Source organism: Entelurus aequoreus, linkage group LG14 (genome assembly GCF_033978785.1).
Source record: "Entelurus aequoreus isolate RoL-2023_Sb linkage group LG14, RoL_Eaeq_v1.1, whole genome shotgun sequence".
NCBI classification, from domain to species: domain Eukaryota; kingdom Metazoa; phylum Chordata; class Actinopteri; order Syngnathiformes; family Syngnathidae; genus Entelurus; species Entelurus aequoreus.
Genome location: NC_084744.1, coordinates 26,405,229 through 26,428,124, shown reverse-complemented (window position 1 = coordinate 26,428,124; position 22,896 = coordinate 26,405,229). Strand labels below are relative to the sequence as shown.

The following is a 22,896-nucleotide window of genomic DNA, read 5'->3' as shown; positions in this document are numbered from 1 at the left end:
ATATGTAACCTATTTTATGGGCTTGCTTCTTTGTGATGTTTAAGTTCCTGTTATGGGCTGTTGTACGGTATATGCATTGAGCTCTTATTTGAAGGCGCTAAAAATCCTCGTGTAAAACTGGAGCCTCCGTGTTTGTTATTTTGGAGTTTTATACAGTATAGGCAACATATATAAACCCTAAACTCAAACTCAAACTTTCTGCTGCTCTTCCTGCGGCCACAAAGAGCGGTCCTAGTGCCCTCCATATGGTCCTAGTGCCCTCCATATGGTCCTAGTGCCCTCCATATGGTCCTAGTGTCCTCTACATGGTCCTAGTGCCTCCAGGTACCCTTACCGCCATTAAACAAACAAAAAAGAAGAACGACGAAGCCAACTTGGAAGTGGTCCATTGAAAGGTTGCTAGCGCGACCTCCTGTACTGTAGAATGTAGTATGGACCATAGGACAGGACGAAGAAGTCCCGTTAAGAAGCTGTGGAGGCCTAAGATGCTCTACTAGTCTGCTGGAAATGGAAAGAAGACGAAGGAGTAAAAAGCAAAATGGCGTTTGACAGAGAAGGCCTAAACGTGGCCACTGGCCATTATTGTTTCTCTATTTGTATTTAGTGCATACATGTACGCATATATGTCGTGTAGTAGATGAAACATTGTTAGTCAATGTTTGTATCCGGATACATTAGTCTGAGCGCACTTTATGTGCTAGCTTAGCTTGTTAGCTGCTAACAAAGAGACGCGGACCTTATCAACACATCGCTAAGTAGAGATCAAATGTGAGTGTCAAGTGTTGTGATTGTGTGAAAATGTGCGAAAGAACGATAGCAAAGTATGAGGAGGAACTTTGTCCAACAAAAGAGGAGAAGGAGCGACAACATCAACTTATGGACGCTGTTTTCAAGAAACATCAAGTTGTGTTACACAGAACAGGTTTGTTTACTTCTTACTCTCACATCTTTACTAACTTTATATTTCATTAGTAACACTTTTCTTCAATAGGAAGATGATTTGTCTTGTGGGGATGATGCAATGCTTTGATTTAGATTCTTCATGAAAACGAGACAGTTTGAGGTTGATGTTCCTCTCAGTTTGTAACAATGTGTGATTGATTGATTGAAGGACTTATGAGAAGTTTGCATAGGAAAGGGTACAGTTTCATCACGGTACACATTCACTGCTACAAGAAAGCCTGACATGGTTTCAGTTGAAATCAATTTTAACTCACACAGAACACAGTACTATGTAGAACGTAGCATTTAAAATACAAATACACTGCAAAAAATAAATGAAAATATAATTTAAAATAAGTAAATGGCTTTGTCTATTCCCAGTTACGAGTAGCTGCAACCTGTAATGTATTTTCAAAGCGGTTTTGAAGGAAGTGAGGGATTTACACTCCTTTATGGCTATTGATAGGGAGTTCCACATTCTGGTGTACAGCAGGCAAACAAAATAGAACCTTTTTTGGGGTGAGATCTGGATTGATGTGACTTGTATGTACAACTACTTCTGGTGTTATAATGGTGAATATATTTTGAAGTATCTAGACAGGTACATGGGTATTTTAGTGGTATGGTGTATCTTCTACACCAGACCAACTGCAAGAAGATGTACTCTGTCGGCCACCAAGAGCCTCCCCACGTTAAGGAAATTGTTGGCGGAGCCCTAGATGGACAGTTGAGTAGAAGACCAATCATTTTGTTTTGGGCTGTCTGGAGTTAGTTTTTCAGGGCTTTTAAGGGGTCACAGTACCAAACATGAACTCTGTAGTCAAAGTGGGGTTAAATGAGTGCTTGTGTTAGAGTCTTAAGTGTATTTCTACCCACCAGCGGGGTGATCCTACTATGTAAGAACTAGGGTTGTACGGTACACAATATAGTATAGTATAGTACCGCAATACTAATGAATCATATTCGGTACTATACCGCCTCAAAAAAGTACTACTTCTATGATTATATCAATATTTTTTGGCATTACAACTAGGGATGCAACTAACAACTACTTTGATAATCGATTAATCTGTCGATTATTACTTCGATTAATAATCGAATAAAAGAGACAAACTACATTTCTACTTCCAAGATGGCTGCGCTTCAGAGCAGCGGCTTCGTGCGAGCGCTCCTGGAAGTGAGGGCAAAAATACCCCTCAATTCAGTCAATTTCATGGCTGGCTCACAGCGTGTTCACTCCGTGATCACTTACGACCGACTTACGATTCTGGATGTGGAGAGATCGGGCCATTTTGGGCTGATAGATGCGTGTACGATGGACCTGCTCGCTAGCTTGGGAATTCTTCGCAAGCTACATCCAGCAGTGGCCTTTGAAGCAGCGGCGTCGACTTCCAGCGGAGACGGTCAGCGAAAGAGACGTAAGCGGTGCGCTCGGAAGCAGAAGCGGGGGTGTCGGGCGGGGCTAACAACAAAGCTAAATGCTTTGTTGTTAGCGGGGCTAACGAAAAAGCTAAATGCTAATCCACAAAGAAGCGCTAATAAGGAGTCTGTTAAGCTAGAACTAGCCAGCGCCAGGCTAGATAATCCCTGCACACATAGCAATTCTTCTAGAATAATATACAACTCACATAATGTTTTTTCTGCGTCAGAGGTGGACATGCATTTTACTGAGGTGGCAAACAATCTAAAAATTCCTGTCATATCAATTCCTAGATATGGTCGAAATTATTTAAAGTGCACTATGCATAATAAACGTAACATTATTAATATTGCTACTACGGATACTTTCAACAAAAACTCCTCAAAACAGCCCACTACCTATAATATGGGCTTTTTAAACATAAGATCATTGTCTTCCAAAACGTTATTAGTTAATGAAGTCATCAGAGACAACAATCTTGATGTCGTTGGTTTAGCCGAGACCTGGCTCAAACCAGACGAATTTTTTGCGCTGGGTGAGGCGTCTCCTCCTGGCTATGCGGGAACGCATATTGCCCGCCCCATTAAAAGGGGTGGGGGTGTTGCACTAATATACAACAAAAACTTTAGCCTTACCTCGGACCTAAATAATAAATATAACTCGTTTGAGGTGCTCACTATGAGGTTTGTCACACCGCTGCCTCTCCACCTGGCTGTCATCTACCGCCCCCCTGGGCCCTATTCGGACTTTATCAATGAATTTTCAGAGTTCGTTGCTGATCTAGTGACGCACGCCGACAATATAATCATAATGGGAGACTTTAACATCCATATGAATACCCCATCGGACCCTCCATGCGTGGCGCTCCAGACTATAATTGATAGCTGTGGTCTTACACAAATAATAAATGAACCCACGCATCGCAACGGTAATACGATAGATCTAGTGCTTGTCAGGGGTGTCACCACCTCTAAAGTTACGATACTCCCGTACACTAAAGTAATGTCCGATCATTACCTTATAAAATTCGAAGTTCTGACTCATTGTCAACAAACTAATAATAATAATAATAACTACTATAGCAGCCGCAACATTAATACTGCCACAACGACGACTCTTACTGACCTACTGCCTTCAGTAATGGCATCATTCCCAAATTATGTGGGCTCTATTGATAACCTCACTAACAACTTTAACGACGCCCTGCGCGACACCATTGATATTGTAGCACCGCTAAAGCTAAAAAGGGCCCCTAAAAGGCGTACCCCATGGGTTACAGAAGAAACTAAAGCCCAGAAATTATCATGTAGAAAGCTGGAACGCAAATGGCGTGCGACTAAACTTGAGGTTTTCCATCAAGCATGGAGTGATAGTTTAATAACTTATAAACGCATGCTTACCTCAGCTAAAGCTAAATATTACTCAAATCTCATCCACCTCAACAAAAATGATCCTAAATTTGTGTTTAGTACAGTAGCATCGCTAACCCAACAAGGGACTCCTCCCAGTAGCTCCACCCACTCAGCAGATGACTTTATGAATTTCTTTAATAAGAAAATTGAACTCATCAGAAAAGAGATTAAAGACAATGCATCTCAGCTACAGCTGGGTTCTATTAACACAAATATGACTGTATATACGACGGACATTGCCCTCCAAAATAGTTTCTCTCTCTTTGATGAAATAACATTGGAGGAATTGTTAAAATGTGTAAATGGGACAAAACAAACAACATGTCTACTTGACCCAATTCCTGGGAAACTTATCAAGGAGCTTTTTGTTTTATTAGGTCCATCAGTGTTAAATATTATAAACCTATCACTTTCCTCTGGTACTGTTCCTTTAGCATTCAAAAAAGCGGTTATTCATCCTCTACTCAAAAGACCTAACCTCGATCCTGACCTCATGGTGAACTACCGGCCGGTGTCCCACCTACCGTTTATCTCGAAAATTCTCGAAAAAATTGTCGCACAGCAGCTAAATGAACACTTAGTGACTAACAATCTCTGTGAACCTTTTCAATCCGGTTTCAGGGCAAATCACTCTACGGAGACAGCCCTCGCAAAAATGACTAATGATCTATTGCTGACGATGGATTCTGATGCTTCATCTATGTTGCTGCTTCTTGATCTTAGCGCCGCTTTCGATACTGTTGATCATAATATTTTATTAGAGCGTATCAAAACGCGTATTGGGATGTCAGACTTAGCCTTGTCTTGGTTTAACTCTTATCTTACTGACAGGATGCAGTGTGTCTCCCATAACAATGTGACCTCGGACTATGTTAAGGTAACGTGCGGAGTTCCCCAGGGTTCAGTTCTTGGCCCTGCACTCTTTAGTATTTACATGCTGCCGCTAGGTGACATTATACGCAAATACGGTGTTAGCTTTCACTGTTATGCTGATGACACCCAACTCTACATGCCCCTAAAGCTGACCAACACGCCGGATTGTAGTCAGCTGGAGGCGTGTCTTAATGAAATTAAACAATGGATGTCCGCTAACTTTTTGCAACTCAACGCTAAGAAAACGGAAATGCTGATTATCGGTCCTGCTCAACACCAACATCTATTTAATAATACCACCTTAACATTTGACAACCAAACAATTAAACAAGGCGACTCGGTAAAGAATCTGGGTATTATCTTCGACCCAACTCTCTCGTTTGAGTCACACATTAAGAGTGTTACTAAAACGGCCTTCTTTCATCTCCGTAATATCGCTAAAATTCGTTCCATTTTGTCCACAAGCGATGCTGAGATCATTATCCATGCGTTCGTTACATCTCGTCTCGATTACTGTAACGTATTATTTTCGGGCCTCCCTATGTCTAGCATTAAAAGATTACAGATGGTACAAAATGCGGCTGCTAGACTTTTGACAAAAACAAGAAAGTTTGATCATATTACGCCTATACTGGCTCACTTGCACTGGCTTCCTGTGCACCTAAGATGCGACTTTAAGGTTTTACTACTTACGTATAAAATACTACACGGTCAAGCTCCTGCCTATCTTGACGATTGTATTGTACCATATGTCCCGGCAAGAAATCTGCGTTCAAAGAACTCCGGCTTATTAGTGATTCCCAGAGCCCAAAAAAAGTCTGCGGGCTATAGAGCGTTTTCTATTCGGGCTCCAATACTATGGAATGCCCTCCCGGTAAAAGTTAGAGATGCTACCTCAGTAGAAGCATTTAAGTCTCATCTTAAAACTCATTTGTATACTATAGCCTTTAAATAGACTCCCTTTTTAGACCAGTTGATCTGCCGTTTCTTTTCTTTTCTTTTCTACTCTGCTCCGGGGTGGACCGCCAGCCTGTCCATCAGATGGGGACATCTCTACGCTGCTGACCCGTCTCCACTCGGGATGGTTCCCGCTGGCCCCACCATGGACTGGACTTTCGCTGATGTGTTGGACTTTCACAATATTATGTCAGACCCACTCGACACCGAGGATGTCGTTGTGGCTTGTACAGCCCTTTGAGACACTAGTGATTTAGGGCTATATAAATAAACATTGATTGATTGATTGATTTCTATCATTTCCAGTATTTTATTGGGGAAAAAAACACCATACTGGCACCATACTTATTTTGATTATTGTTTCTCAGCTGTTTGTAAATGTTGCAGTTTATAAATAAAGGTTTATAAAAAAATAAATAAAAGTAACCTCTGCGCATAGCATAGATCCAATGAATCAATGACTAAATTAATCGCCAACTGTTTTTATAATCGATTTTAATCGATGTAATCGATTAGTTATTGCAGCCCTAATAACAACATCTTTTTTCGTTTAAAAAAAAAAAAAAGTTATGTTTATAAACACCGGAAATATGTCCCTGGACACATGAGGACTTTGAATATGACCAATGTATGATCCTGTAACTACTTGGTATCAGATTGATACCCAAATTTGTGGTATCATCCAAAACTAATGTAAAGTATCGAACAACAGAATAATAAGTGATTATTATATTTTAACAGAAGTGTAGATAGAACATGTTAACACAGAAAATAAGTAGATATTAACAGTAAATGAGCAAGTAGATTAATAATACATTTTCTACCACTTGTCCTTAATAATTTTGACAGAATAATAGAATATAAATGACACAATATGTTACTGCATATGTCAGCAAACTAAATTAAGAGCTTTTTTTTGTTTACTTAAAAGACAAGTTGTCTAGTATGTTGACTATTTTATTTAGGGATAAACTTGCAATAAGAAACATATGTTTAATGTACCCTAAGATTTTTTGTTAAAATAAAGCCAATAATGCACTTTTTTGTGGTCCCTTTTATTTGGAAACGTATCAAAGTATGGAAATACATTTTGGTACAGGTCCCGGTACCAAAATATTGGTATCGGGACAACACTAGTTAAAAACAGAAATTGTCGGTTGATTCTTTGACTACCTTAGTAGACATTTTTTCACTGGAGAGATTAGTCTCTACGATGCAGCCAACATAGGTATCTCATTTATGTTTGTTATAATATTGTCACCCACTTTGACTGTGAAGTTATCTACTTTTCTAAGGTTAGGAATTGACCCTAAGACCTGTGTACTTGCAAGTACCAGGGGTGAGTCTCAATGTGCCAGTTTGTCATTGAAAGCCTTGCTAGGCTAGGTCTTGAGGATTGTAGCTTCGCTTGTTTTGTGTCAAAGTAATCCTGGTAAGAGTCTGTGTTGTCCCAGTTCTCTACAGGCGTCTGTGTATCCAAATCAAAAGTCCTCCTGTTTAGAGTCTCTGTTATCCGAGTTCTTCCATCTTGACTGCATCTTTCGGGAATGTAAACAAAGAAGCGCCGGCTGTGTACTGTTGTGGCTGACTACGTTCGAAAAATACGTCCATTTCGCACCGACAACTTTCTTCTTTGCTTGCTCGGCTTCCTTCTCCATAATGCAATGAACATGATTGAAACAGATTCACGAACACAGATGTCCAGAATACTGTGGAATTATGAAATGAAAACAGAGCTTTTTCGTAACGGCTTCAATGTGGAAGGCATACCCGTGTTCGTCGGGCTACGTCACACGCATACGTCATCCTCAGAGGCGTTTCGAACCGGAAGTTTAGCGGCAAATTTAAAATGTCACTTTATAAGTTAACCCGGCCGTATTGGCATGTGTTATAATGTTAAGATTTCATCATTGATATATAAACTATCAGACTGCGTGGTCGGTAGTAGTGGGTTTCAGTAGGCCTTTAATGAGCTAAGTGAGACAATGTTGGTGGCACAGCTTAGTGAAGGTTTTTAAAATGGGTGCATCCTTTCAGGACATATCTGTGTTCCAGTCCCCAAGAAGATGTAAACCTGTATCAACATGTTTACACAAAACTCACACATTCACCAAATACATTTTATACTGTACTCAAATCTAATAATGTTACTTCCTGACTCTGACCCACATGCATCAATAATTGAAAGTAAACATTTATTTTCAATAACCAAAGTAGTCAACACTTGATTTATTAAAAGAACATGAAGGTGACTGACTTTTCTTCAGCGTGTCGTAGATGGTCTCCAATTCCTAAAGAGGAATTGTTGATGGAGATACTCCATAAAACACCACATAATAAAACATGTTTTGGTAAAAGTTCCTTTTGTCCCAGCCGACAAAATGACCACAAAAACAGTATTCTGCATGATGACAAAAATATACCATGAATGTTTTTTAAGTGATTTTGGAATTAGATTTGTTTTCATTTCCATGATATTGAAGTTATGGTAATGACTATGTCATTACAAGATCATGGTTATGTTTAGAGATAAAGAGTAGGTGTAATATATCGTATACAGAATACAATATTTACACACTTTACATCAGTGAGTGTAAAGTTAAGAATTTCTCAATCAATGCTGCCTCGTACTTGTAAAAACTTTTCAAATTGACCCCCATCAAATTTCCAAATCTGTTTGTGTACTCACTGTACTACTTTTGAATACATTTTAGTGGCTGGGACAAAAGGAGGTATTTCCTGCATTTTTATTGGTTGTTTTGCTACACACTTTTGACACAACACACAAAAGAACACAAATAATGTGATTGTGTTAACAGTGTCAGTCCAAAACTATTTATATTCTCTCTTTATCTTATTTACTTATTTACCCAACAGACGTCCAGCAGCCCCCCCACATTAAAGAGGAAGAGGAGGAAGTGTGGATCACTCAGGAGGAAGAGTGTCTTCTAGGGCAGGAGGAGGATGATGTCACCAAGTTTCCACTGACTGTTGTCTCTGTGAAGACTGAAGAGCATGAAGACAAACCACCTGAGTCCTCACAGCTTCATCCCAGTCCAAGTAAGCACAACATCCACATATCATTTTATTCTCAGGGCATTCAATCCGTCACAACTGGACTGTTCACTTTGTCTTAGAAGTCGTTTGTCCTCTCATCCAAGTAGGCTTCATCACTTCATGCTCATAGACTTCAAGTCTTAAATCTAATCACTGGAATTTAGAGGAGAACTGCACTATCATTCACAATCATTATACAAGACATGATGATGGATATATATATATTTTTAAATCACATTCTAACTCATAAATATAAAATAAGAGTCCACTTGCAAAGGAGCCAATGGGAGGTCCTCTATAACCATCCAAAAAGCACCAACAATACTCCATTTGCATTTCGTGGCTTGGATACCAACCAAGTATTAGTGATATTGTTATTATGAGTGCTAACGCAGACAAACTATTTATAGCTTATGTGTCTATGTTGACATCACCGGCTGGTGAGCTCCTGGTGAAAGATTATTCCTGATCATGAATCGAGCCTTTCACCTGGATAGTAGAAGGATGAGGACGGACTTTGACAAGTTGGTACCGTTTGACAGCCAATTTAAACCCGGGAGTGGCGAACAACACGAAAAGACGCTTGGCTTCACCCCCCTTTTCTGTGTGACGATTATGCATTATTCTTTATCTAAATGGGAATATAACAACATTCTGTCAGTCTGCGTCATAGTGACAGCAGAGTTTGTACAGTAAGTGATGTTTTATTATGTTTCTTGGCTCTTATGAAGTCTGCATTCTAGAGTTGCAGCTATCAAATAGTTTAGTAATCGAGTATTCTATCGAATATCCCGATCGATTAATCGAGTAATTGTGGGACGGCGTGCGCGGTTGGGATAGTGGCCGTGCCAGCAACCTGAGGGTTCCTGGTTCAATCCTCACCTTCTACCAACCTTGTGACGTCCGTTGTGTCCTTGAGCAAGACACTTCACCCCTGCTCCTGATGGGTCGTGGTTAGCGCCATCAGTGTGTGAATGTGTGTGTGAATGTGGAAATAGTGTCAAAGCTCTTTGAGTACCTTGAAGGTAGAAAAGCGCTATACAAGTATAACCCATTTACCATTTAATTGAATAAATCATATTTTTAATTAAAAAAATAAATAAAAATTGTCCTGTCCAGCTTCTCAGGCAAATCATATAGTTGATATAGATGTCCATATCGGCTGTACAAATTTACTTTACAAAAGAGAAGTGTGGGATACTTCTCTTGTTGCCTAATTTGTATTTTGACTTTATTAAATTGATTTATATTTTTATTTGGTGCAGCCGGGCCGGAGCAATATTTTTGCTTAATTAAGGTTTAATTATACATGTTAAGATGTGCCCTCAATTATTGCCTTTGGCCTGATTGTCTTTTATTTCCTAAACACCTGTTTTCATTATTGAAGGCAGACATGCACAGCTGAAATGCGTCCGTGGTTGATTGTGCCAATTTGTGTGTGCTAATAAAAACAGGTGCGCTCACAGCCCTATGTGCTGTGACCGCATTAACAAAGTTCTTGTCTCTCGTGCGTTTTTGATGATTATTATACGGTGCCGTTTGATTGGTGGTTTCTCCACGCAAATCCGCTGAGCTGTTTTCAACCTGCCAACAATACATGAACAATATAAAAAGACCAACCACTTAATAATGACAACAACAGTTTTACATTTAAAAAATGTAATACAGTTCATTGTATTCTTTGCATGCAAAATAGTAATCAGTGTTCATTTTGCCATCATAACATGTTTGAGATCAAAACATATATACATATATATATATATAAAATTAGTTAAAAATGTATATGAGAAAATTAAAATAAAACTATATTCTTAGTATCAAAAATAAAACAATAAGAACAGTTTTCATTATATCAAACATAAAAAGTGGATTAGGTAGTACCTTTAATACTGCATTTGGAATGTGAAACCAGTGGTGCGTCACCACCAAGCAAAAACCGCGCATGCTCAGAAAAGTAGCGTCAGATTTGCCGCCCGTCCGAGCACCCACTGGCAGAAATGTAGATCGGCGCCTAAGCTATAGAGACTACAGTGGGTGGAAGTGCAGTGCAGGCTATCCAAGTAGCATGTGGTTGCATGACTTGAATAACCCGAATAACTTTGCACGACTACTTTCGCGGGGTTACTAATGAAAGGCTAATAGAACACGACAACTCAGATATCGTTGTTAGTTTTCAACACATTTTGGCGGCATTTGATGACTTCGCGGGAGTGAGAGAACACATCCTGGTTATCATAATGAAAGGCCTACTGAAACCCACTACTACCGACCACGCAGTCTGATAGTTTATATATCAATGATGAAATCTTAACATTGCAACACATGCCAATACGGCCGGGTTAACTTATAAAGTGACATTTAAAACTTCCCGGGAAATATCCGGCTGAAATGTTGCGGTATGATGACGTATGCGCGTGACGAAGTCAGAGTAACGGAAGTTATGGTACCCGTAGAATCCTATACAAAACGCTCTGTTTTCATTTCATAATTCCACAGTATTCTGGACATCTTTTTCAATTTGTTTAAAGGCCTACTGAAAGGAATTTTTTTTATTTAAACGGGGATAGCAGATCTATTCTATGTGTCATACTTGATCATTTCGCGATATTGCCATATTTTTGCTGAAAGGATTTAGTATAGAACAACGACGATAAAGATTGCAACTTTTGGTATCTGATAAAAAAAAGGCTTGCACCTACCGGAAGTAGCGTGACGTAGTCAGTTGAACATATACGCAAAGTTCCCTATTGTTTACAATGATGGCCGCATGAAGTGAGAGAGATTCGGACCGAGAAAGCGACAATTTCCCCATTAATTTGAGCGAGGATGAAAGATTTGTGGATGAGTAAAGTGCAAGTGAAGGACTAGTGGGGAGTGGAAGCGATTCAGATAGGGAAGATGCTGTGAGAGCCGGGGGTGACCTGATATTCAGCTGGGAATGACTACAACAGTAAATAAACACAAGACATATATATACTCTATTAGCCACAACACAACCAGGCTTATATTTAATATGCCACAAATTAATCCTGCATAAAAACACCTGCGTGTTTGTTATGCTAGCTCCTAGCTCCTCTGCTAGCTCCTAGCTCCATAGAACACGCCAATACAATTCAAACACCTGATCAACACACACAATCACTCAGCCCAAAAGACCGTTTACCTAACCCAAGGTTCATAAAGCTTATATATTTTTAAAAAGTTACGTACGTGACGCGCACATACGGTCAAGTTATCGAATGTTTAGCAGCCAAGGCTGCATACTCACGGTACCTGATATTCAGCTGGGAATGACTACAACAGTAAATAAACACAAGACATATATATACTCTATTAGCCACAACACAACCAGGCTTATATTTAATATGCCACGAATTAATCCTGCATAATAACACCTGCGTGTTTGTTATGCTAGCTCCTAGCTCCTCTGCTAGCTCCTAGCTCCATAGAACACGCCAATACAATTCAAACACCTGATCAACACACACAATCACTCAGCCCAAAAGACCGTTCACCTAACCCAAGGTTCATAAAGCTTATATATTTTTAAAAAGTTACGTACGTGACGCGCACGTACGGTACGTGTTATGCTAGCTCATAGCTCCTCTGCTAGCTCCTAGCTCCATAGAACACGCCAATACAATTCAAACACCTGATCAACACACACAATCACTCAGCCCAAAAGACCGTTCACCTAACCCAAGGTTCATAAAGCTTATATATTTTAAAAAAGTTACGTACATACGCAAAAAAAAGCCAAAGCTGCATACTCACAGTAGCACGTCTGCGTCTTTGTCATCCAAATCAAAGTAATCCTGGTAAGAGTCTGTGTTGTCCCAGTTCTCTACAGGCATCTGTGTATCCAAGTCAAAAGTCCTCCTGGTTAGAGTCTCTGTTATCCGAGTTCTTCCATCTTGACTGCATCTTTCGGGAATGTAAACAAAGAAGCGCCGGCTGTGTACTGTTGTACTGTGACTGTTGTGGCGCACCGACAACTTTCTTCTTTGCTTGCTCGGCTTCCTTCTCCATAATGCAATGAACATGATTGAAACAGATTCACGAACACAGATGTCCAGAATACTGTGGAATTATGAAATGAAAACAGAGCTTTTTCGTATTGGCTTCAATGTGGAAGGCATACCCGTGTTCGCCGGTCTACGTCACGCGCATACGTCATCCTCAGAGGCGTTTCGAACCGGAAGTTTAGTGGCAAATTTAAAATGTCACTTTATAAGTTAACCCGGCCGTATTGGCATGTGTTATAATGTTAAGATTTCATCATTGATATATAAACTATCAGACTGCGTGGTCGGTAGTAGTGGGTTTCAGTAGGCCTTTAATGAACAATAAAGGCTGCAAAGAAGACAGTTGTAGGTGGGATCGGTGTATTAGCAGCGGACTACAGCAACACAACCAGGAGGACTTTGTTGGAGCGCTAGCCGCGCTAGCCGCGCTAGCCGCCGACCTCAACTTGACTTCCTACGTCTCCGGGCCGCCAAACGCATCGGGTGAAGTCCTTCGTCCTTCTGCCGATCGCTGGAACGCAGGTGAGCACGGGTGTTGATGAGTAGATGAGGGCTGGCTGGCGTAGGTGGAGAGCTAATGTTTTTAGCATAGCTCTGTGAGGTCCCGTTGCTAAGTTAGCTTCAATGGCGTCGTTAGCACAGCATTGTTAACCTTCGCCAGCCTGGAAAGCATTAACCGTGTATTTACGTGTCCACGGTTTAATAGTATTGTTGATTTTCTATCTATCCTTCCAGTCAGGGGTTTATTTTTTTGTTTCTATATGCAGTTAAAGCACGATGCTATCACGTTAGCTCGTAGCTAAAGCATTTCGCCGATGTATTGTCGTGGAGATAAAAGGCACTGAATGTCCATTTCGCGTTCTCGACTCTCATTTTCAAGAGGATATAGTATCCGAGGTGGTTTAAAATACAAATCTGTGATCCACAATAAAAAAAGGAGAGAGTGTGGAATCCAATGAGCCAGCTTGTACCTAAGTTACGGTCAGAGCGAAAAAAGATACGTCCATCACTGTCTCTCAAGTCCTTCACTGTAACGTTCCTCATCTACGAATCTTTCATCCTCGCTCAAATTAATGGGGTAATCATCACTTTCTCGCTCCATTGTAAACAACGGGGAATTGTGAGGAATACTAGCTCCTGTGACGTCACGCTACTTCCGGTACAGGCAAGGCTTTTTTTTATCAGCGAGCAAAAGTTGCGAACTTTATCGTCGATTTTCTCTACTAAATCCTTTCAGCAAAAATATGGCAATACCGCGAAATGATCAAGTATGACACATAGAATGGATCTGCTATTCACATTTAAATAAAAAAAAATCATTTCAGTAGGCCTTGAATAATATTTATTTTACGAACACAACTTTGCGTTTACATTTGATAAAAGATGACTTACCGGGCCTCTGGACGTCACTCAATCGGATGCTTTCTCGACAGGTGCTGCAGCATCGAACTTGTGCTATTGTGGTATGCGAGCTCCACTTTGCAATGTTTGCATACGACTGCATTTTCCTTCCATTTTAGTGTGAAGTGTTCCCAGACCTTAGACAACTTTTGTCGCTTCTTAATTCCCTCGTTTTGCTTTGGCTGGTGTCCACTGCTTTCTGCGGCGTCTGCCGTTGTGAGTTATGTCGGCGCAAAGGTTTTCGAAACACAAGCGTATTTAAAAGAGCGGGGTCGTGCAGTGCAGAGGGTGTATGATCTGTGACGTAAACACGCTGTGCAATACCTAAACAGTCCGTGCAAAACGAAACTAAACAAGGCAAAATGCCGTAAAGAAATCTTGACGCCTCGAGGCAGCAAAAATTCCTCGAATATATTTTGTAATCGAATCACTCGAGTTACTCGAGGAATAGTTTCAGCTCTACTGCAGTGTGTAATATTCAGTGATGTTGTTAAAAAAAGAGAACGTTGTGATGCGTTTTTTAAATTAATGCGTTTATTAACAAAAATGCGTAAATACTACATATTTTTTCAAATGTGCCTGTTACTAAATTATATATTCAATCAATCAATCAATCAAGTTTTATTGCAGACTCCAACGTCCAAATAGACATACAATCACATACAGTACATAAAGCAAACCAAAAAATACAGTATAAAAGGCATTATAACATAATATTAAAAACAGTGCTCGAGCATATTCAGTTAAAGGCATCTAATAAATAAATAAAAGCAGCAATAATAGTTTATATATATATATATATATATATATATATATATATATATATATATATATATATATATATATATATATATATATATATATATATATATATATATATTTATTTATTTATATATATATATTTATATGTATACTTTAAAAATGCATCTACACATTCTATAAAAGGCACAGATACCAGTGTTTCCATATATAGGATTGGTACCTAATAGAACTACACCTAGGATCGGTTATCTGTATAATAAGATGGACATACATCATTCTTCTCTGTCTAAGCATGTCAGCATCATCCTCCATCTTGTCATGGATGATGTGGCCTAAGTATGTGACATTGTTGCACACAGACAGCGTTTGACCAGACAAATAGTAACCTGGGAAATTAAGATGTTGATCCTCCTTGGTCCTACATATCATTACTATACTCTTTGTCAAACTTGACTCCATATTCTGAGCATATGTTAAGAAGCTGGTGGAACCCTGCACTACTGGGAGATATAATGGCCAAATCACCAGCGTACATAAAGTGGTTGATTAAGGTGTTTCCCATGATGCACCCTGTTCTGCATTCTCTCCACTGCCTTGACTGGTCATCCATGTACAGGCTAAATAGGCCTGGTAATAAAAGCCCACTCTGCCGTACCCCATTGCCAACTCTAAAGGGAGAGAATAAACTACTCCCCCATTTTACCTGCATCGTCTGCCTGTCGTACCAATATGCCAGAATATACCCCTATGCTTCAGATTGGTGAAGACCAATTCCTCCAAATTCTTCAGGACAATCTAAAATCAGCCCGGGGGTTGGGTCTTTGGCACAGTTGGGTGTTCCAACAGGACAATGACCCCAAACACACATCAAAAGTGGTAAAGGAATGGTTAAATCAGGCTATAATGAAGGTTTTAGAATGGCATTCCCAAAGTCCTGACTTAAACGTGTGGACAATGCTGAAGAAACAAGTCCATGTCAGAAAACCAACACATTCAGCTGAACTGCACCAATTTTGTCAAGAGGAGTGGTCAAAAATTCAAGCAGAAGCTTGTGGATGGCTACCAAAAGCACCTTATTGCAGTGAAACTTGCCAATGGACTGAAACGATTCCTCGAGTAATTCGATTAGAAAATATATTCAAGGAATTTTTGCTGCCTCGAGGCGTCGTTAATTTATTTACCGCATTTTGCCTCGTTTAGTAAACAGTAGTCAAAGCTCACGTTTCGCACGGAGTGTGTTGCACAGCGTGTTTACGTCACAGATCATACGCCCGCTGCACTGCACAACACCGAGTTTAGAAAAACGTTTTCGTCGACTTAACTCACAATGGCAGACGCCGCAGAAAGCAGCGGACAAGAGCCATAGCAGAACGAGGGAATTACCTAACTACCTAATCCACTTTTTATGTTTGGTATAATGAAAACTGTTCTCATTGTTTTATTTTTAATACTAAGAATATATTTTTAGTTTAACTTTCAGCGAATATTACTTTTGAACTAATTAATTATATATATATATATATATATATATATATATATATATATATATATATATATATATATATATATATATATGTGTGTGTGTGTGTATATATATGTACAGTATATGTGTATGTATGTGTGTACAGTATATGTATATGTGTGTGTGTATATATATATATATATATATATATATATATATATATATATATATATATATATATATATATATATATATATATATATATATATATATATATATATATATATATTAGGGGTGTGGGAAAAAATCGATTCGAATTTATCTGCTGACATATGCAGTTACATCTTTAATCATTTTGTTGTATTATTTTATTAAAACTACTATCAGTTTACTTGCTACTTTACTGTTAATATGTGGTTACTTTCTAATGTAACATGTTTCTATCTACACTTCTGTTAAAATTTAATAATCACTTATTCTTCTGTGTTGTTAAATTTTAATAATCACTTGTTTTGTTGTTTGATACTTTATTTTTGGGTGATACTACAAATTTAGGTATCGATCCAGTACCAAGTAGTTACAAGGACGGTATCGGTCATACCAATGTGGATACTGATATTTAAATTTTTCAAGATCATTGAATGATTACATTTTTGTTCGCAATCATAATCAGAAAAAAACACAGGATGGCTCTCAATAAAATTATTTGGTTTATTCCCTTAAAGTCTTCCTGTGTCCAAAGACTTATTTCCTGAGTTTGTAAACAATAACAAAATCAAGAAAATATATATAGTACAAAATATCGATCAAACCACTGCATTGACCTTATACTGATATTATACTTGGTATTGTTACTGTCGATTTTTGTATCGATCGGTCCACCTTTGTTTAAGAGGGTTTCTGTGGGCCATTAAAAAACATTAAAAGTCATTAAATGGACTTTGCCTAAATTAAGGCCTTAAATGGTATTAAACAACATTAAATATGATGTCCAGAGGCATTAAAATATTCACGCAATTGTAGGCCAGGACCGATTATAAATGAAAATAAACCTAATAACTTAATTCTTGCCGTCATCGATAAATTGCTATGTGAGCATATTTATTCACAGTTGACCTACATGAACAAAGTGAGCCTCTTTTCAGTTATTCACAATCTTTGTTTCGACTACTTGCAATTCTCCTCCACCTTGTTTTCCTGTGTTAGCGACACTTGCTTTAATGTTGGGGATGGAACTAATCATTTTAATACAACTCTGAAGTACAGGCCCCCATATAGTTGCCTGTGATATGCCTGTTATATGATTATTTAATTGTGGGCCTTTTGGAATCAGCATGTCTTCGTCCATTTGTGTCAAGGAGGTGAAATTAGGTCTGAAAACCTTTTGACAAGTTGACTTCATGTCCATTAGGACTTTTCATAGTGTAGAATACCATCCGCCTTAAACAGAATATTCTACTTTGAAACTAAATTGGATCACTTATTTTGTTTTTATGCATGACTTCCTGTCCCACACGAGCAGATTTTAGCTCAATTGAACCGCCTTGTTGTGGCGACCACTAAATATAGTAGCCAGGCGGTGGAAACTGACACATTGACTTGAAAACAAAAAACGGAACGAGTCTGTCGCCGTGGCGCCACCGTTCCACATCCAGTGGAAATCCCTGGTTACACTTACAAACGTTGCTTGGCGAGATAAATGAAGAAACCATACTTCGGGTTTATGGCACGAAGCAAAAGGAAATACACTTTCAACGCACAGCACTCGCAGTGAGCGAACTCGACCACAAGATGACGCCATAGCAGAGCTAACAATACGGAATACAGATTTACACTGTAAATGACCTAATATTTTCTCCAAGTTTATACATCAGTAACTGACATTAAAATCACAGGGGGCGCTGGAGCCTATCCCAGCTGCACTCAGGCAGAAGGGAATTTATGGCAATATAGATTTTAGGACATATTGCCCACTCCTCGTAAAAAGTGGTCTTCTTTTCCTGTGAATTATGTTGTAAAGAGCAGTGTGTTTGTTTTCAGGCCAATTCATACATTAACTTGTTATTTTAAGTGCATGTAAACTTACTGAATGCCTCATGTGACTGATCAAATCTGGACATTTCTCAAGCATGTTTGTCATTTGTGTCTTGCAGATGTCTGTAAAGAACAACTTCTGCTTGAAAAACAGGAGTGTAGCTTCAGGATGGTGAAGGAGGATCCATCAAAGAGGAAGACCAGACGCCAAGGACCCTCTGGCGTCTCCTTTTCCTCTTTGACACAGACCCTTCCCTGTAAAAAGGAAGAGGAAGACTCACTGACCCCCCACATTAAAGAGGAAGAGGAAGAACTCAGCATCAGTCCGGAGGGAGAGCATATTGAAGGACTGGAGGAGTTCCCAGTGACTGGTGTCCCTGTGAAGAGTGAAGATGATGAGGTCAAAGGTGAAAGTGAGGAGAAGAGAGAGGCGGAGCCTCCAAGCAGCAGCTCAACACAACACATGACAACAGAAGCTGATGGAGACCACTGTGGAGGATCACAAGCAGACAAGCTCTTAGCTCCACTATCAGATAGTGAGGACACAACGTCACACTCTCCTGACACTGATGATGAAGACTCTAAAGATGATAAGACATGTCACACTGACAACACTCACTTCAAATGTGCTCACTGTGACAAAACTTTTAAATACCATAGTTCTCTGAAAACACACACAAGAAGACACACTGGAGAAAAACCTTTTATCTGTTCAATCTGTAGTAAAGGTTTTGTAGAAAGTCACAAATTGAAAGTACACATGAGAACACACACTGGTGAAAAACCTTTTTCTTGTTCAATCTGTGATAAAGGTTTTACACAAAGTCAATATTTGAAAGTACACATGAGAACACACACCGGAGAAAAATCTTTCATATGTTTAATCTGTGGTAAAGGTTTTGTAGAAAGTCGCAATTTGAAAGTACACATGACAACACACACTGGTAAAAAACCTTTTTCCTGTTTAACCTGTGGTAAAGGTTTTACACAAAGTCAATATTTGAAAGTACACATGAGAATACATACTGGTGAAAAACCCTTTTCCTGTTTAACCTGTGGTAAAGGTTTTACACAAAATCATTATTTGAAAGTACACACGAGAACACACACTGGTGAAAAACCTTTTATCTGTTCAATTTGTAGTAAAGGTTTTGTGCAAAGTCACAATTTGAAAGTACACGTGATAACACACACTGGTGAAAAACCTTTTGTCTGTTCAATCTGTGGTAAAGGTTTTGCACACAGTTCATGTTTGGAAAAACATAGAAAAAGTCACACTGGAGAAAAATCTTTTATCTGTTCAATCTGTAGTAAAGGGTTTGTTCTAAGTAAATATTTGAAAGTGCACATGAGAACACACACTGGTGAAAAACCTTTTTCCTGTTCAATCTGTGATAAAGGTTTTGTAGAAAGTCGCAATTTGAAATTACCAGAGGTGTGGACTCGAGTCACATGACTTGGACTCGAGTCAGACTCGAGTCATGAATTTGATGACTTTAGACTCGACTTGACAAAATGTAAAGAGACTTGCAACTCGACTTAGACTTTAACATCAATGACTTGTGACTTCACTTGGACTTGAGGCTTTTGACTTGACATGACTTGCTACTTTCCCCAAAACCCAAACCTTAAAAAGTTATTTGGGAGCGCTCCGTATCTTTCATTTTATACGTCTGTGTCTATAAGCGTGTGTGCTGCTTGTCAGCGTGTGTGCTGTCAGTACAACAGCCAATCAAATTAAATCTACGTTGTTTTCATCCCACAGCTCTCATCCAATCCAATTGCAGGACAACCACCGAACATGAGTTGTCAAACAATGCGGCAGTGAGAAACAATTATGCCAAAGTTGGTTTCGTTCGGGTATAAAAACTACGACTTGGTCAACAAAAAACGAATTGCCGTATGCAAATCACGCAGTTCGAATATTACAGACGGAGACGCAACAACTTCCAACTTCGTTCGACATTTGAAGTTGCACAAAGAAGGGTAAGTTTTGAATGTAAGATAACGTTTATTGGCTAAGTAACATGACTTTTATTTGCTGTGTAGTTAAATCAGTGAGGCTGTAAACTCACTGCTAACGTTATAACCATAGACATCTTATAAGGGTACGCAGCATTGAGCGCTACTGCCTACTGGCGCAGACGAGACGCGGAGCCGCCATCTTGGAGTGGTGATCCGCTCCACTCAGTGCAATTCATTTGGCAGGAGCAATGAACTGTCAGCAAATTTAATTCATCTTACCTCACTGAATACCACTGATTTTCACGCGTTTTTTTTGTCATACGTGTAGCTATGATAACGGACACATGTTTTGGCGTTTTTATTATTCATAGTTTGCTTAACAGTAATATAATATTCTTATACGCTATAAATGACCAGACGTCCGAGATCAAAACTGGGAATATAATCCCAGAGAAGAGGGAAAAAAACGGTCAGCTATTTTTAAGTTGAAGAAACAATATGATTAGATTATATATACATGCGTATATCCTACATAAACAATGTATGAATACATTAGATATCTATATATTTTAGGGACCTATAGACTGTAACTCTGTTGCTGCAGCAGCAGAGAGTTTATTCTGTCTTGACACTTTGTATTGATATTTTGTATTACATTCTTCCCTTAAATGATAATGTTTACAGTGATTGTTTTATATCTATTTTTTATGTATGTCGCTTTGGATAAAAGCGTCTGCCAAATACTTAAACATATATAAACACCTGAAAGTCTTGATATCAGCTAAAACCCCCAATCTGTTTCACTGGATTCAGAATAAAACCAAATGCTGTCTTACCCAACAATGTTAGTATTTGAATATTGTTACTTGAAGACTTATTCCTGGTTACAATTATACTGTTAAGAAAGTATTGTCTTATACTTTGCCTAAAATGAGAATGCATCATAATCAGTGGCGGCTGGTGAATTTTGTTTTAGGTGGGGCTGAAAGTTTGTAAACCAAACCCCTGTAGGGGGGTCATCCTCCCCCAGAAGATTTCTTTGTGATTCTCACATACAAATATTGAAGATCTTTGCTCCTTCTCAACTTTGTGGTAATGTTATTTTCATAAAATACAACCAATAGTATGTTAATGTTTGTTTTTGCAAATGTGTTTATTCTGTAAAGGAATGAGTTAAATGTTTAAAATTGTTTAAACTATTAAAATGACTGGTTAATAGTGCTATTATGAATTGCAATGTCAGCACCATTTTTTTTCCTGCAATTTCAAATGCACTTGTTTTAATAAATAAATACAGCGTTTTAAAAGCATACATAATCTGTGTAAAAATATTAGTCTGTGGTTAAAAGGACTTGAAAGGACTCGAAACTCAAAATGCAGGACTTGGGACTTGACTTGAGACTTTCTAGTCTTGACTTTGGACTTGACTCGGGACTTGCCTGTCTTGACTCGGGACTAGACTCGAGACTTGAGGGCAAAGACTTGAGACTTACTTGTGACTTGCAAAGCAATGACTTGGTCCCACCTCTGGAAATTACACATGAGAACACACACTGGTGAAAAACCTTTTGTCTGTTCAATCTGTGTTAAAGGTTTTGTAGAAAGTCGCAAATTGAAAGTACACATGAGAACACACACTGGGGAAAAACCTTTTATCTGTTCAATCTGTAGTAAAGGTTTTGTACAAAGTCACAATTTGAAAGTACACATGGCAACACACACGGGTGAAAAGCCTTTTTCTTGTTCAATCTGTGGCTTATCTTTTACAAGGAAGGACTATTTGAAAGTGCACACGAGAACACACACTGGTGAAAAACCTTATTCCTGTTCAATCTGTGGTAAAGGTTTTGTAGAAAATCGCAATATGAAAAGACACAAGAGAACACACACTGGTGAAAAATCACATTCCTGCTTTGTGACCGATCAAACCTTGTAGCACACAGGAGAACACACCCAGGAGAGAAAGTGTTGAGTTGCAGTGTGTGTGGTGAAAGATTCTCTTCTAAGTACCAGTGTAAGAAACACAAGTGTACTGGTGAGAACAGCAGCAACAAATGAAACTGCAGGATTTGAAATAAACTGTCAAGACTTTAATTTTGACTTTCTAACAACATCAGCACATATAACATGTGTGACATTGTTGTTTGTGTAACAATCTTTTTAATATGCTTCTACATTTATAGATTAAATTGTGGAAGCCTCTTGCTTCAGGGTTCTTCGGATCACCAGCTAACGACATGACAGCAGCGTGCATGGTGTGATACAATTATTTATTTTTCTTTAAATGTCCCTTTTTTTGCTTTTCAGCCATTGGGTTGTCTCTCTTGTTCTTCTCGCTCGAGCACATAAGTGGGTTTCCCAGAGTGTCGTCTGTCTTGTTTTTGCTCTCGCTCTTACTCATGCCCGAGTGTCACCAACCGCCATCCCCAACAACAACAACCTTTCTCCTTCCCGACCGCTGCCTTTAACAGAGCGGCAGGTGATCAGACAAACACTCACAGCTGTGTCATCTACGCACCTGCTGCTAATCTCGAAGCCGGTCCTGACACGCCCCGCTTCTCCGCAGGCCACGCCCCCCACATAGAT

General features: G+C 39.0%; 1 protein-coding gene across 1 annotated transcript; it reads left to right on the top strand.

The window, feature by feature from the left end:
- Window positions 1–309: 309 nt before the first annotated feature.
- LOC133664607 (gastrula zinc finger protein XlCGF57.1-like) lies at window positions 310–22,585 on the top strand. The gene is made up of 4 exons (XM_062069375.1): window positions 310–922; window positions 8,482–8,664; window positions 18,465–19,775; window positions 21,849–22,585. The coding sequence occupies exons 1-4, from the start codon at window positions 799–801 to the stop codon at window positions 22,244–22,246; spliced, it is 2,016 nt and encodes a 671-aa protein (XP_061925359.1). The 5' UTR covers window positions 310–798; the 3' UTR covers window positions 22,247–22,585.
- Window positions 22,586–22,896: the final 311 nt, after the last annotated feature.